Genomic DNA, 16,623 nt, shown 5'->3' with positions numbered 1-16,623 from the left:
ACTCCAGGCTGTGCCATTCAGCCACTATGTGTTCTACTCATGCTGCCGCCAACTCCAGGCTGTGCCATTCAGCCACTATGTCTTCTACTCATGCTGCCGCCAACTCCAGGCTGTGCCATTCAGCCACTATATGTTCCCCTTATGCTGCCGCCAACTCCAGGCTGTGCCATTCAGCCACTATATGTTCTACTCATGCTGCCACCAACTCCAGGCTGTGCCATTCAGCCACTATAGGGTTTACTGATGCTGCTGGGCCTGGGACATTACCTAAAAAATGTTATGGTCCCACTGGCTACCATAAATCCTCAATTTAAATTTGAAAATTCATCTTTTAATCTTAGGGATTGTGAAGCCCTATTGTCTCCTCATGCTGCCACCAGCTCCAGGCTGTGTCGTTCAGCCACTATATGGTTTACTGATGCTGCTGGGCCTGGGACATTACCTAAAAAATTTTATGGTACCACTAGCTACCATAAATCTTCAATTTAAATTAGAAAATACATCTTTTTATCTTAGGGATTGTGAGGCCCTATGGTCTCCTCATTCAGCCACTATATGCTGCCACCTACTCCAGGCTGTGCCATTCAGCCACAATATGGTCTCCTCATGCTGCCACCAACTCCAGGCTGTGTGATTCAGCCGGTATATGCTGCCAACAAATCCAGGTATGTCATCAAGCCACTATATGGTCTCATCATGCTGACAACACCTCCACGCTGTGTCATTCAGCCACTATATGGTCTTTTCATGCTGACAACACCTCCACGATGTGTCATTTCTTTCAAAAATTCGCTCTTCTCTAGAACATGACTGAAATCAAACATGATAATTTTCTGCCAGTTTTTAGTGCAGTTTTTGAAGTATTTTTGGGAGCTAAAGCTAGAAAAGCCTTCCTTTGCAATTCTGGTTCTTTTTGGATTTAAACCTGACTTTGGCTCCACAAACTGCATAAACATTGCACAAACTGCCAAACTGAAGTAATTCCATTATGTGTATGAGCAGCACATAGCCTTGACCTTGGGCAATACATGCCCCCCTGCTATTTGAAAGAAAAATTGCTAAGAACAATTACAAATAAAAAACAGACAACTGAGAACAAATTACAGAACGAAAAGATTCTTATTATGCTTCGATCCAGATTTTTAGATGGAAGTGTGAATGAGCTCTTGGAATGCTTGCAGTATTTATACAATAATTCTCTAGTTAGCAGAGGCATTGCTGATCTCATGAACACCATATGAACATGCTACCTTAGTGGCACTGCTAGCCTAGATAAAAGAAGGCAATTCTTATAATGAAGCAATTTCAGACTGCTAGTTCAAGCAGCAATTGCTGTTTTCGTGAATAATTAAAATACAAATATGCAACTAGTATACATTATTTCAGTTTCTACCTAAGGCAGCAAAAAGCTAAGAATATCACTGTGCAGTAATTAAAGTGCATATTGTATCCGTCATATGTGGCAATTTTTATACTTCAAAGATATTACAAAATGCAATAACTCATATACAAGTTCCTCTCGAATTGAAATGCATTCAGTCATTATTCATAAAAACATCTATGCAAATACAGCTCAATATTTTTTAAAAGTTACATTCAAAATTGATTTACCTGTTCAAGGTTAAAAAGCAATTCACAACAGCTAAAAAGAGATTTTAAATAGAGAAATTAAGAACCATTAGAGAGAGTCCATGTACCTTTTCCTGATACTGGCGCCGTGACGAATCTAGGGACTGGATAAGTGCAGTAGCATGACCAATGAACATGGCATAGCAAGTGGCACCAACGATCATGCTCAGCATAGTAAGCCAGACATCTGACATGCCCACTGGCGCCTGCTGCCCATACCCGATGCACAACATGTGACTCATGGCTTTGAAAAGAGCATAGGAATATTGCTTTCCCCAAGAGGCATTCTGTAAAAAAGAAAAAGATAAAGTTTTTTTTAACTTGTAACACTACAAACTAAACAGAATCGTCTTGTGCAGTGCAAGTGGTCTAAAGATAAAAGGTGTTATTCATCAAAGAGATATTGTCATATAGGGGCAGATTTACTAAAGAGCAGCATTTTACATGCAGATCTTTAGCTGATCTGACCTGGAGTACTCTGCTTCTAATTTATAAATAAGCACATGCCTTCTAACTAATAAGTCATATCTGGTGCTGCCCGGGTGCCTCAGACTGAAATCGTTGTGGGCTAGGAGGTGGCATACATTTGCCCACATGCCCACTTTCCAAAAATCAGCTCTTCCTTTTACATTAAGCTTTGCCCACTTGGCTAGTACGGTATAAACGAGCATAAGGTCAAATATTTTGTACAGAACAAATTTGTGACTTTTTACGGCTGAACACAGGTGTATGGACATGATAAACTCCACCATTAATGAATTCATGTATTTGTGTCTAGATGTAAACGTACAGAGCAGATCTAACATGCACTGGAGCAGACTCGGACATTTGTATATTTTCCTCTGCTGCATTTGTCACTAAAGAGTTCCAAACAGCCCCTGAAAGTGACATCAGTACAAGAATACTACATAAGGAACTTCATAAAATAGGTTACCATGGTCGAGCAGCAGAGAAGCCTGAGAACAGCATGTGCAATGCCAAGTGATTGGGTTGGAGTCAGTGGCGTAGCTATAGCGGTCGCAACAGTCAACATGGCAGGGTCCCCTTTCCACATTTACATGATGGCTGGCCGCCGCCATCATTACTTATTGTTCTGGTGAGACATTCTTTAAGTGCCAGCGCGGCCCTTGCTGCCAGACGTTCCCGTACGGCAGCAGCAGAGTCCAACTGATGACCCAGGCTGCTGACATATCCCTGGATGGGCAGGGCAGCGCAGAGGCATCATCACGCTCTGGCCCCGACTGTCCCACCTTTGCTTGCCGCTTTGTGAGTGGAGAGGAAGAGGAGGAGGGGCAGGGCACTTGAAGAATGTCCCATCAGGACAATAAGTAATGATGGCGGCGGCCAGCCATCATGTAAATGTGGAAAGGGGACCCTGCCATGTTGACTGTTGCAACCGCTATAGCTACGCCACTGACTCCACGAGTCCCATCCAGGAAGCTCTGCCCTTCTTCCTTTATTGTGGTGTGTAGTGACTAGTGTTGAGCTCAAATATTCAAAATGCAAATTTTTACCACGAATATTGGCACTTCGCGATTTTGCGAATATTTTTAATATAGTGCTATATATTCGTAATGACAAATATTTGTTTTTTTTTCTTCACAGTACACATCAAAACAATGTAAAAAAAAAAAAAAGTGACCATCCCTCCCTGCTTCCAGCTTGTGGTCCAAAGAAGGCCCAAAATTTTATGTGTGAGTCGGTGTGGAGCGCGAATATTGGCACTTCCAGAGGACACTGATCCCTCCCTTCTTTTAACTTTAGATAGGGTAGGTTAGTTTAGCCAGGGCCGGCCTTTGGGGTGTGCAAGCTGTGCGGCCGCACAGGGCGCCATGACAAAAAGGGGAGCCCAGTGGCCGACACAGCTCACTTTTTTTTTTTAACTGGATTGTCAGTGAGTGACTGTGACTGTCACTCACTGACCACTGCTGCTGGGTGCCCTCAAGGACTATGACTGGGCCTGCAAGAATCATTGCAGGGCCGGTCCATCACACACAGCAGTCATTAGGGAGCTGTCATGTACGTCCTCTCTCCCCTGCTGTGACTTATTTTGACCGTGCAAACTTATGTCCTCACAAGACAGAGCAGGGGGATGTGAGGAGGAGCTGTGCACGTATGTCCCCTCCCCCCGCTCTGTGTTTTCCTTTCCCCGTGCAAACTTGAAACCTCCCGTATCTCTGGTGACACAGCAGGGGGGAGGGAGCTGCGTACGTCCTCACTCTCCCCCGGCAAGGTAAGTGAACTTACGGGGGTTGTGGAGGTGATGAGAGGGGCAGGAGTGCGGGGAGCGATAAGAGGTGAGGGGGGGTTATGGGGGTGATAATAGGTGCAGGGGGGTTATGGAGGTGATAAGAGGTGCAGGGGAGTTATGGAGATGAGAGGTGCAGGGGGGTTATGGGGGTGATAAGAGGTGCAGGGGGGGTTATGGGGGTGATGAGAGGTTCAGGGCGGTTATGGGGGTGATGAGAGGTGCAGGGGGATGATGAGAGGTGCAGGGGGTTATGGGGGTGATGAGAGGTGCAGGGGGGTTATGGGGGTGATGAGAGGTGCAGGGGGGTTATGGGGTGATGAGGAGAGGTGCTGGGGGGTTATGGGGGTGATGAGAGGTGCAGGGAGGTTATGGGGGTGATGAGAGGTGTGGGGGGGTTATGGGAGTGATGAGAGGTGCAGGGGGGGTTATGGGGGTGATGAGAGGTGCAGGAGGGGTTATGGGGGTTATGAGAGGAGCAGGGGGGTGTTAAGGGGGTGATGAGAGGTGCAGGGGGGTTATGGGGTAATGAGAGGTGCAGGGGGGTTATGGGGGGGATGAGAGGTGCAGGGGGGTTATGGGGGTGATAAGAGGTGCAGGGGGGTTATGGGGGGATAAGAGGTGCAGGTGGGGTTATGGGGTGATGAGAGGTGCAGGGGGGTTATGGGGGTGATGAGAGGTGTAGGGGGGGTTATAGGGGTGATGAGAGGTGCAGGGGGTTATGGGGTTGATGAGAGGTGCAGGGGGGGTTATGGAGGTGATGAGAGGTGCAGGGGGGTTATGGGGGTGATGAGGAGAGGGTAGGTTATAGTAGTGATGAGGAGGGGTTTGGCGGGGGTTTTGGGGGTGATGAGGACACAGAGGATAAGAGGGGTGTATATGTATGTATGATGTGTATGCATGTATGTCAGAATTATATTCAGGGTACAGTGTGGGGCAGTGTTATATTCAGGGTACAGTGTGGGGCAGTGTTATATTCAGGGTACAGTGTGGGGCAGGATTATATTAAGTGTACAGTGTGTGGCAGGATTATATTTAGTGTACAGTGTGTGGCAGGATTATATTTAGTGTACAGTGTGTGGCAGGATTATATTTAGGGTACAGTGTGTGGCAGTATTTTATTCAGGGTACAGTGTGGGGCAGGATTATATACAGGGTACAGTGTGGGGCAGTATTTTATTTAGGGTACAGTATATGGCAGCATTATATTCAGGGTACAGTGTGTGACAGTATTATATTCAGGGTACAGTGTGTGGCAGCATTATATTCAGGGTACAGTGTGTGACAGTATTATATTCAGGGTACAGTGTGTGGCAGCATTATATTCAGGGTACAGTGTGGGGCAGGATTATATTTAGAGGGTACAGTGTATGGCAGTATTTTATTTAGGGTACAGTGTGGGCAGTATATTCAGGGTACAGTGTATAGCAGTATTATATTATTTAGGGTACACTTTCTGGCGAGGTTATAATGATTACTGTGTTCATGCAGAGGATGAGGATCTGGTGAGGAGCCAATGATGTCTGGATGTCCGACTCTGCAGAGAAGATGGAGCTGGAGGAAGACCTGGACTCTGGACCAGATGAAGAAGAAAAGATAACAGAGAAGATATCACTCAGGTGAGAAGACATCACTCAGGTCACTGATATTGTGTATTCTGACTGTCCCATCAGAGCTGTAGTCACTTGTAAGTTCTGCAGTGATGATGGGTAAAACTGTGTCCAATCTGTGTTTCTCCAGCTGTTACAAAACTACAACTCCCACTGCCTGAGGCTCTCCAGACATGATGGGAGTTTTAGCTTTCCAACAGCTGGAGAACCAATTCAACCAAGGTGATCGGTGGGGGTCTCAGCAGTAAACCCCCCCCATGATCTCCTGCACAGGCCCCGGCAGTTTGCTGGAAGCTGACTTCTGTACCCCGCAGGAAGCCGTGGCCGGCACCCCCTCCATGAATCTCTATGGGGTACATGGAGGGCCGTGTCGGTTGGCGCTCATGTGCCCCCTTCCAGCCGACTGCCAGACGCCCAGCGATCTATAACTTATCCTTGAAATAATATTGTGGGCAGGCCACGGGGGGGGGGGGGGGGGTTGGGCCCACAAGGTTAGCTTGCACAGGGCACCTGAACACCTAAGGCCGGCCCTGAGTTTAGCAGATAGGTTCCAGTGTAGGGTATAGTGTTAGTTGAAAGATATAATCACGAATGCGCACTATACGAATTTCATTATGATTTTCGCATGGAAATAAAAAGTGGACAAAGATAGTGAATTTCGCGAACATAGGACGAATATTCATCCATATATTTGAGAAATATTGTGAATTCGAATATGGCCCCTGCTGCTCATCACTATGCAGTGCATTGCAGCCACCCACCCATCCTATACTGACAGAGTAGCCAACACCTTATGCAGGCGACCGCTTCCCTGACCAGCCTGCGGTGCCCGCGTCCAGTATGACCCTGCCTTAGACGTTGCGCACGTGCATTTATGGCATGGCTATGAAGTTAGCGCAGCAGCTCCTGCGCTCACTTCATAGTCCTTGCTGCAAAGTGACATGCAGTGTTTCTCAACCAAGGCGCCTCCAACTGTTCTGAAAACTACAACTCCCAGCATGGCCAGACATCCTTTTGCTGTCTGGGCGTGCTGGGAGTTAAAGTTATGGAAACTCACAATCAAAAGATTTATGATAAAACATCTTGTATGGATTAAAGTATTATTCCCATAAAACAGTGGTCTCCAAACTGTGGTCCTCCAGCTGTTGCAAAACTACAACTATCAGCATGCCCGGACAGCTTTTGGCTGTCTAGCCTGTCTGGGCATGCTGGTAGTTGTAGTTTTGCAACATCTGGAGGTTCACAGTTTGGAGACCACTGTCATCAAGTGATACTGCATCAAGTGTAAAGCCCAGTAACGTAGTTGCTTAGAGGTCGCTATTATTGTTATTGTTGCTATTGCGACCAGGCCTCTATTTAACTCAAGGGAGGGCATCTCATGATGATGGACATCAGCAATCATGCTGATGTCCACCATTTACCAAATAGATGCCATGATTAATGCTGATCAAGGCATCTATAGTGAGAATGGAGGTGCGGGTTTGTGTGGGCTCATCATAGCGGGATGTGTATGATGGATGTGTGTATGGGGTGGTAGCGGAATGTGTATATGTATGATGGATGTTTGTATGATGGATTTGCATATGTATGATGGTTGTGTGTGTATGAATTATCGATTTGTGTGTGTATGAATGATTGATGGATTTGTGTTTGATGGATGTGTGTGTATGATGGATGTGTGTATTTATAATGGATGTGTATGTATGATTGATGTGTGTGTATGTATGATGGATTTGTGTGTATGTATTATGGATGTGTGAGTATGTACGATGGATGTGTGTATGATGGATGAGTGTGTGTATGAAAGATGTGCGTATATCATATGTACACAAATCTATCATACATACATACATCTATCATATATATACACATCTATCATACATACACAAATCTATCATACATATACACACATCTATTATAGACACATCTTTCATACATACACACACACCTCGATCAAACACATACACACCTGCCATACATATACACACCTATCATACATAAACACACACATCTATCATATATATACTGTACATCAATGCAGAGGGATGGGGGGCGATGGAGTACGGGTCAACCTAGGGCAGCACAAAACTAGAATACACCACTGATGGGTTGGGGAATATTGGTTTAGATTGGTGTTATCCAATCTGTTGCTCTTCAGCTGTTGCACAACTACAACTCCTACCATGTTCTGACAGCTTTCTTGAGCAGGACTTAGGGGTCTGGGTAGGGGGGCAGAAAAACATGGAGGAGGACTTAGGGGTCCACGGAAGGGGGCAGAGTAGAATGGAGGAGGACTTAGGAGTCCATGGAGAGGTAGAGGATCATAGAGGAGGACTTAGTGGTCCACAGAGGTGGCAGAGGAGCAGCGAGGAGCACTTAGGGGTCCACAGAGAGAGGAAAAGGAGCATGGAGGAGGATTTAGGGGTCTTGGGGGTGGTTTGGGGTGGGGTGTGGAACAGAGGAGCCGAGAGGAAGACTTAGTGGTCTGGGGGGACAGAGGAGCATGGAGGAGGAGGACAGAGGGGTCTCAAGGAGGACAGTGCAGGGGTGGGATTCAACTGAACTAAGAAGAAGAAAAAGTGTGTGACAGTATTATATTCAGAGGGCACAGTGTGTTAAAGAGTTATTTTCAGGGACAGTGTGTGGTAGTATTATATTCAGAGGATACAGTGTGTGGTAACATTATTTTCAGAGGATAGAGTGTGTGGTAGTATTATATTCAGAGGGTGCAGTGTGTGTGGTAGTATTATATTCAGAGGGTATAGTGTGTGGTAGTATAATCAGAGAATACAGTGTATTGCAGTATTATATTCAGAGGGTACAGTGTGTGGCAGTATTATATTTAGGGGGGAACAGTGTGTGGTAGTATTATATTCAGAAGGTACAGTGTGTGGTAGTATTATATTAACCCCTTAACGACGCAGGACGTATATTTACTTCCTGCGCCGGCTCTCGCGATATGAAGCGGGATCGCGCCGCGATCCCGCATCATATCGCGTCGGTCCCGGCGCTCATCAAAGGCCGGGACCCGCGGCTAATACCACACATCGCCGATCACGGCGATGTGCGGTATTAACCCTTTAGAAGCGGAGGTCAAAGCTGACCGCCGCTTCTAAAGCGAAAGTGAAAGCATCCCGGCTAGTCAGTCGGGCTGTTTGGGACCGCCGCGGTGAAATCGTGGCGTCCCGAACAGCTGACCGGACACCGGGAGGGCCCTTACCTGCCTCCTCGGTGTCCGATCGACGAATGACTGCTCCGTGCCTGAGATCCAGGCAGGAGCAGTCAAGCGCCGATAACACTGATCACAGGCGTGTTAATACACGCCTGTGATCTGTGTAAAAGATCAGTGTGTGCAGTGTTATAGGTCCCTATGGGACCTATAACACTGCAAAAAAAAAGTAAAAAAAAAGGGTTAATAAAGGTCATTTAACCCCTTCCCTAATAAAAGTTTGAATCACCCCCCTTTTCCCATAAAAAAAAATAAAACAGTGTAAAAAAATAAATAAATAAACATATATGGTAAATGTCCGAACTATAAAAATATATCATTAATTAAACCGCACGGTCAATGGCTTACGCGCAAAAAAATTCCAAAGTCCAAAAAAGCGTATTTTGGTCACTTTTTATACCATTAAAAAATGAATAAAAAGTGATCAAAAAGTCTGATTAAAACAAAAATCATACCGATAAAAACTTCAGATCACGGTGCAAAAAATGAGTCCTCATACCGCCCTGTACGTGGAAAAATAAAAAAGTTATAGGGGGTCAGAAGATGACATTTTTAAACGTATAAATTTTCCTGCATGTAGTTATGATTTTTTCCAGAAGTGCGACAAAGTCAAACCTATATAAGTAGGGTATAATTTTAACCGTATGGACCTACAGAATAATGATAAGGTGGAATTTTTACCGAAATATGCACTGCGTAGAAACGGAAGCCCCCAAAAGTTACAAAATGGCGTTTTTTCTTCGATTTTGTCGCACAATGATTTTTTTTCCGTTTCGCCGTGCATTTTTGGGTAAAATGACTAATGTCACTGCAAAGTAGAATTGGCGAAGCAAAAAATAAGGTATAATATGGATTTTTAGGTGGAAAATTGAAAAGGTTATGATTTTTAAAAGGTAAGGTGGAAAAAACGAAAGTGCAAAAACGGAAAAACCCTGAGTCCTTAAGGGGTTAAGAGGGTATAGTGTGCGGTAGTATTATATTCAGAGGGTACAGTATGTGTTGGTATGCTATTCAGAGGGTACAATGTGTGGCAGTATATATTCAGAGGGTACAATGTGTGGCAGTACTATATTCAGAGGGTACAGTGTGTGGCAGGGTTATTTTCAGCTGCAGTGTATGGCAAGGTTGTAATGATTATTGTCTACATATAGAGGATGAGGATATGCTGACAAAGTGGGGAACCAATGATGTCCGGGTGTCAGAACATGTAGCAGAAGAAGTCCTGGTGTCTGGACCAGATGAAGAAGAACAGGAAAGACAACAGAGAAGACCGCACTCAGGTGATGGATATTATTGTGTGTTCTCCTGACTGTCCCATTGCTGCTGAAGTCACTTGTACGTTCTGCAGTGATGATGGGTGAAACTTTACCCCAATCTGAGGCTCTACAGCTGTTACAAAACTACAATTCCCATAATGCCTGAGGCTCTCCAGACATGATGGGAGTTGTAGCTTTCCAACAGCTGGAAAGCCACTTGAACTGAGGTGATCACTGGGTGTCCCAGCAGTTGGACCCCCACCAAAAAAAATGGTCTGCTTAAATTGGTCCGAGTCCAGCCCTGTCTGTGAGTCACTTACAGTATATCTGTGTATATTCTTCTGGCTGTGTCTCATCAGTGCTGTAGTCACTAATCTCTTTGTGTGGTTGGGGAGGGTGGTAGTTCGAGGTCGTTGGAGGTAGGGGGGCCCAGGGAATTATTTTGCACCAGGGTCCTGTGGTTTCAAGCTACGCCCCTGGTTGTAGTGCTGCAACAATGCTGCTACCAGTGGAAACATGTTCTCTAGAATGGTGAATTCCATTTAACTTTATGGTCGAGGGTTTGATATACCTAACAGAATGCACAATGCTTCCTATAAAATTTGATGATAAAAGTATGAGTTGAGTTTTAGGCTTTTGGTTAGGAAACACATTTCCATTAATGTTCATGCTACAGCATATTGAGACCATTTGACAATTGTATGCTTCCAACTTTGTCAAAGCACCTGTTCTAACATGAAAGGGTTCCTTTGCACAATGTGGGATCCAAAAAAAACATGGTTTGATGACTAAGTATTAAAGACCTTAGGGATAAATAGGAATGCAGTTTGAGAGCCAGGCCTTACAAAGGTTTATGCATTTATGCTTTAAGGGGACCTATAACATATGGAGCTGGAGGTTCTAATGGTATGGTTTTGCAGTGTGTGTAAAGATAGACATGGATACATAATGTAAGTGGATTGAAATTTACTTATTTTGCTTTCCCAGTTTGCAGTTCCATTTTTTTTATTCCCTTTTGACACATTATTTCTGCTTCTGGCTGTACAGCCATCAAACTGCACAGTGTAGTAGGAATAGTAGATGACAAGTTCCTAAAGACACTGCAAATATTCTCTGACTGCCATCTGGTTACATGTCAAAAACTCTTCAAGAATCAAAACCTTTACAACTTTTCATGTGAAGTGGTTACCACTACTTCTCTCTTTTAAATAATGCTTTGACTGATCAATGTTTTTCCTATCTCTTTTACTAAGGAAACATATTTTTGATCACTGAAGCCTATAGCAAATAATGACAAATTTGTCTACAGAAATACAGTGAATATTGCTTGGGAAGTGAAAGATTCACACAGATAATATCACTAATTTGTCAGGACATTTGAAAGAACCTTGGAGACACTGACATGCTGACTGGAAAGCATCTGAAATGGAAATGAGAATTTCCTGCAAACTTCAAAAATGTGCCTTCTATTACAATATGGAAATGTGTGTCCCTGTGAACACTACCCAAACTGCACAGAGCTTAAAATGTGATGAGAAAATACACTGTCAGTTTAAATCTTGTTACGTAAATCCAGGTCTGTACTCAGGGCTGCCATCAAAAATTTCGGGGCCCCTTACACAGCTCAAGTTCTCCCCCCCCCCCCCCATATAGTTGGTGTAGACCCCTTTGTCAGCAGTTGTCCTCATATAGTTGGTGTAGTCCCCTCTGTTAAAGGGAACCTGTCACAACTTTTTACTGCACCCAGGGCTGTAATCATGTCTCTTCATTCCTAATCACGTCTACATAGGTAATTGACAGACCAAGCATGGTGGAATTATCTTCTGCTTTCTTCCATGTGTTGCTCTGGACCAAAAGCATAGGGGCTTGTGTACAGCACTTTACTGAATGCTGCAGAAGCCTCTGGACTTCAGAGAGGAGATCAGGGGAGAAATGCAGGTGTGATTAGAGGTGTGATCATAGCCCTGGGTGCAGTGACTACTTGTAAATGCTGCACCACCAAGGGGACTACTTGATGAGAATTTACATACAGCGCAGGATGTTTATGAAGCTGGATTTCTCAAATATTCCGAGACTTAGAAACATGGTAGGGACACCTATGTAGAGCAGCAGCCCCCAAACAGATATTGCCCCCAGGCAGCAGGTCCCAGCTGCCTGACACTGCCATTATTATATCATCATAACACACAACTTTTGCTGAAATCAAAGAGGGACAGATAAGGCGGTGCACCACGACCCCCAGCCATGCCCCTAACCACAACCACACTCAGCCATACCCAAGTGCACCGATCCTCCTTTTTCACATATTCAGTAGTCTCCTACTGCTGTTTATAACACATTGCTCAAGTGCGGACAATACTCCATTCATTGTTTATAGGACAGTGCCTCTCTCTATAGAGAATAAATGGAATGCTGGTCCACTCCCTTTATTTTGAGGGACATTTTACCTCCATTCTGATGACTGATGGGGTCCCAGTAATTATATGCTGCAGATTTCTGTGTAAACTAAATGACTAAACACAGGCTGAAATGTAAAGCATGCGCAGGATGCTTTACATGTGAATACAGCCTTAACAGGAATTATGTTACCAGCCTGTCACCTGAGATTAGGAGAGTGCTTCTACACTGACAAACTGACAACAACCACGATCATTACTACGATAGACTATATAAGTAATTACAGTGCATTTATATCCAGTGAGTCCCCTATATGCCTAAATAGTACAACCGCTATATAACTGCTATTATTACCATGACAAGCCATATAAGTAATAACAGAGCAGTTACATCCAGTGATGACTTTATGATGCATTTACAGATAAATGTACAGCTAGCACTGTGGTTGAGAAGCAAGAAAAGTTGGGGCAGTCCAGGGACAGTGGGACATCACCCAAAAATTGGGGACAGTTGGGAGGTATGGCCCAAGGGCTTACATCATAATTCTTTCATGCACTACAGGTATATGTTGGCAGATGGTCAAAATGTGATCATTATGTATACATGCGTGTACTGGTACAGTCCCTATTGACTTAAATGGCCCACACGTTCTCAACTAGTGAGTAAATTTGGGTTACTTCCTGCATGTGTACTTGTATTTTTCAGAACTGAAAAGTGCAGAACAGCGGAAACTGACCCTTAATGTACTGACTAATTGATTATGTTTGGGTAATTAAAGCCAATACGCATGTATGAGTATGTATACCCCATGGTCACATTGGAGAAGATTAATCAAAACCCCTGCAGAGGAAAAGTGGTGCAGTTGCCCATAGCAACCAATCAGGGCCTTTAAAACAAAAAGGATCTGATTGGTTGCTATGGGCAACTGCACCATTCTTTCTCTGCACGGGTTTTGATAAATCTCCTCCACTGTGACTGTCTGCTGACATATACATGTATTATAGGGTGAAATTCTGTGTAGGCCCAAAACCACACAGAAAACTAGGCCGATTTATTCCTTTAGTGATGCTCTCCTGCACCTCACTAAACTATTACCAGATCCAGGAGTCACATATCTGAGGAGAATCCAGGAGTTCCACTGTCTGCTGCTACTCCCATACTACAGACAGGTTGATGTTTCCCCTTCTTCAGTGTCTGCTCACCCGTGACCTCCTCTATGCTCCGACACACAATGACTCCTGTGCGATCTGTTGCTCCCCTCACCCATCATCTGAGGCGGCAGAGTATGGAGCTATGTAATCTAGCAGCCAGAGCACAGCAGGGAGCTTACACCTAGTGCAGAGCAGACCATAGGCAGGGGAAGGGAAGAGCACCTCAATGAGGGACAGTGCGCTGCTGAGCAGCAAAGTGAGGCCCAAGGCAGAACTCCTGGATCAGCGGGCAGACCACAAAATGCGGGGCAGTCCCGAAGGATACATAGGGAGGTATAATTATAAATTCTAGTGCTTCTAACCCAGACCCCAGTCATAGATTATTAACCCTTTAAGGACCCAGCCAATTTTCACTGTAGGACACGGCCATTTATTGCACATCTGACCACTGTCACTTTAAACATTAGTAACTCTGAGATGCTTTTACCTTTCAATCTGATTCCAAGATAGTTTTTTCGTGACATATTCTACTTTATTACGAGAAAGGAAAAAAGGTGACTGGTTCTCTAGGTCTATGGGGATTACTATAGTGATTTACTGGTGAGATTGGGTGGTGGAGTGGTAGGGTGTTGTCAGTGTGTCTGTATATATGGGATGATGGTTATGGTAGTGTGTTATATATTATGAATGTGATATGTATGGTAATGAATGTACTAGAGTGTATGGCGGTGTATGAGATGCGTTGAAAATGTATGACAGTGTGTGTGAGTGTGTGTGTATGATGTGTGTATGACTGAGGCGTGTATGATAGTGTAGCTGTGATAGAGGTTAGGTGTGATGGATGAATGTGAAGAGGACAAAGAGGAAAAAATAAAAAAGTAAAAAAAATAAATATATATATATATATATATATATAAATAAATAAAAGGAAAAAAAATTAATTAAAAAATGTATAAATTAAATAAAAAATAAATAAAAGGGGGAGAGAGAAAGAAGGAAAAGTGGAATGGTTTGTACTTGGATGCTTAAACAATTTATTTGTTATAAAATGACATACAATATATGGAAAAAAGTGCTGGGCCCTAGCACTTATATTTTCCAATACACAATAAAAAAATTATAATCAATAAAAAACAAATTAATAAATATAGTACTACACTGATAATACCAAGTCAAATAATTATACCCTAGAGTCAGTATTCAATAGCCATAAAGTCAATAGTTCAAAGCACTGGACAGAAGCTCTGCTTCTCAAGTAACTGATGTTAATATTCACGTATATTGGTGTCACGATTCGGCTGGCAGGAGGTGGATCCTCTGTGCCAGAGAGGGATTGGCGTGGACCGTGCTAGTGGACCGGTTCTAAGTTACTACTGGTATTCACCAGAGCCCGCCGCAAAGCGGGATGGTCTTGCAGCGGCGGTAGTAACCAGGTCGTATCCACTAGCAACGGCTCAACCTCTCTGACTGCTGAAGATAGGCGCGGTACAAGGGAGTAGACAAGAGCAAGGTCGGACGTAGCAGAAGGTCGGGGCAGGCAGCAAGGATCGTAGTCAGGGGCAACGGCAGGAGGTCTGGAACACAGGCTAGGAACACACAAGGAAACGCTTTCACTGGCACAATGGCAACAAGATCCGGCGAGGGAGTGCAGGGGAAGTGAGGTATACATAGGGAGTGCACAGGTGAACACACTAATTAGACCAACTGCGCCAATCAGCGGCGCAGTGGCCCTTTAAATCGCAGAGACCCGGCGCGCGCGCGCCCTAGGGAGCGGGGCCGCGCGCGCCGGGACAGGACCGACGGAGAGCGAGTCAGGTACGGGAGCCGGGGTGCGCATCGTGAGCGGGCGCCACCCGCATCGCGAATCGCATCCCGGCTGGAGGCGGTATCGCAGCGCACCCGGTCAGTAGATCTGACCGGGGTGCTGCAGTAGCGAGGATGTTGCGAGCGCTCCGGGGAGGAGCGGGGACCCGGAGCGCTCGGCGTAACAGTACCCCCCCCCTTGGGTCTCCCCCTCTTCTTGGAGCCTGAGAACCTGAGGACCAGACTTTTGTCTAGGATGTTGTCCTCAGGTTCCCAGGATCTCTCTTCAGGACCACAGCCCTCCCAATCAACCCAAAATTTTTTTTTCCCTCTGACCGTCTTGGAGGCCAGTATCTCCTTCACGGAGAAGATGTCAGAAGAACCGGAAACAGGAGTGGGAGAAACAAGTTTGGGAGAGAAACGGTTGATGATGAGTGGTTTAAGGAGAGAGACATGAAAGGCATTGGGAATACGAAGAGAAGGAGGAAGAAGAAGTTTGTAAGAGACAGGATTAATTTGGCACAAGACTTTGAAAGGACCAAGATAGCGTGGTCCCAGTTTGTAACTGGGGACACGAAAGCGGACATATTTAGCGGAGAGCCATACCTTGTCTCCGGGAGCAAAAATGGGGGGAGCTCTTCTTTTCTTATCGGCAAACTTTTTCATGCGAGATGAAGCCTGTAAAAGAGAATTTTGGGTCTCTTTCCATATGGTGGAAAGATCACGAGTCACTTCATCCACAGCGGGCAAACCAGAGGGCAAGGGAATAGGGAGGGGGGAAGAGGGTGACGGCCGTACACCACGAAAAATGGGGATTTAGCAGAAGATTCAGAGACTCTGAAGTTGTACGAGAATTCGGCCCATGGTAGAAGATCTGCCCAGTCATCCTGGCGGGAGGAAACAAAATGCCGTAAATAGTCACCCAGGACCTGGTTAATTCTTTCTACTTGCCCATTGGATTGAGGATGATAAGCAGAAGAGAAGTTTAATTTAATCTTGAGTTGTTTACAGAGAGCCCTCCAGAATTTTGACACGAATTGGACGCCTCTATCCGAGACGATCTGCGTGGGCAAACCGTGAAGACGAAAAATGTGTACAAAAAATTGTTTTGCCAACTGAGGCGCTGAAGGAAGACCAGGAAGAGGAATAAAATGTGCCATCTTGGAAAATCGATCAACGACCACCCAAACAACAGTGTTGCCACGGGATGGGGGTAGGTCTGTAATAAAGTCCATACCAATCAGAGACCAAGGCTGTTCGGGGACAGGCAGAGGATGAAGGAGACCAGCAGGCTTCTGGC

General features: G+C 45.0%; 1 protein-coding gene across 2 annotated transcripts in view; it reads right to left on the bottom strand.

Annotated features, from left to right (window-relative positions):
- The window catches only part of HCN4 (hyperpolarization activated cyclic nucleotide gated potassium channel 4), a 485,567-nt gene that overhangs the window by 89,800 nt on the left and 379,144 nt on the right, over positions 1 to 16,623 (bottom strand). For both annotated transcript variants that reach the window (XM_056572770.1, XM_056572769.1), the window contains one exon: positions 1,698 to 1,916. In XM_056572770.1, the coding sequence (XP_056428745.1) occupies positions 1,698 to 1,916 (219 nt within the window). The remainder of the gene's footprint in view (positions 1 to 1,697; positions 1,917 to 16,623) is intronic.

The sequence above is a fragment of the Hyla sarda genome, chromosome 4 (assembly GCF_029499605.1).
Source record: "Hyla sarda isolate aHylSar1 chromosome 4, aHylSar1.hap1, whole genome shotgun sequence".
In the NCBI taxonomy this organism is placed as follows: domain Eukaryota; kingdom Metazoa; phylum Chordata; class Amphibia; order Anura; family Hylidae; genus Hyla; species Hyla sarda.
The sequence above is the reverse complement of the archived record's forward strand: the minus strand, read 5'-3'. Positions and strand labels throughout refer to the sequence as shown.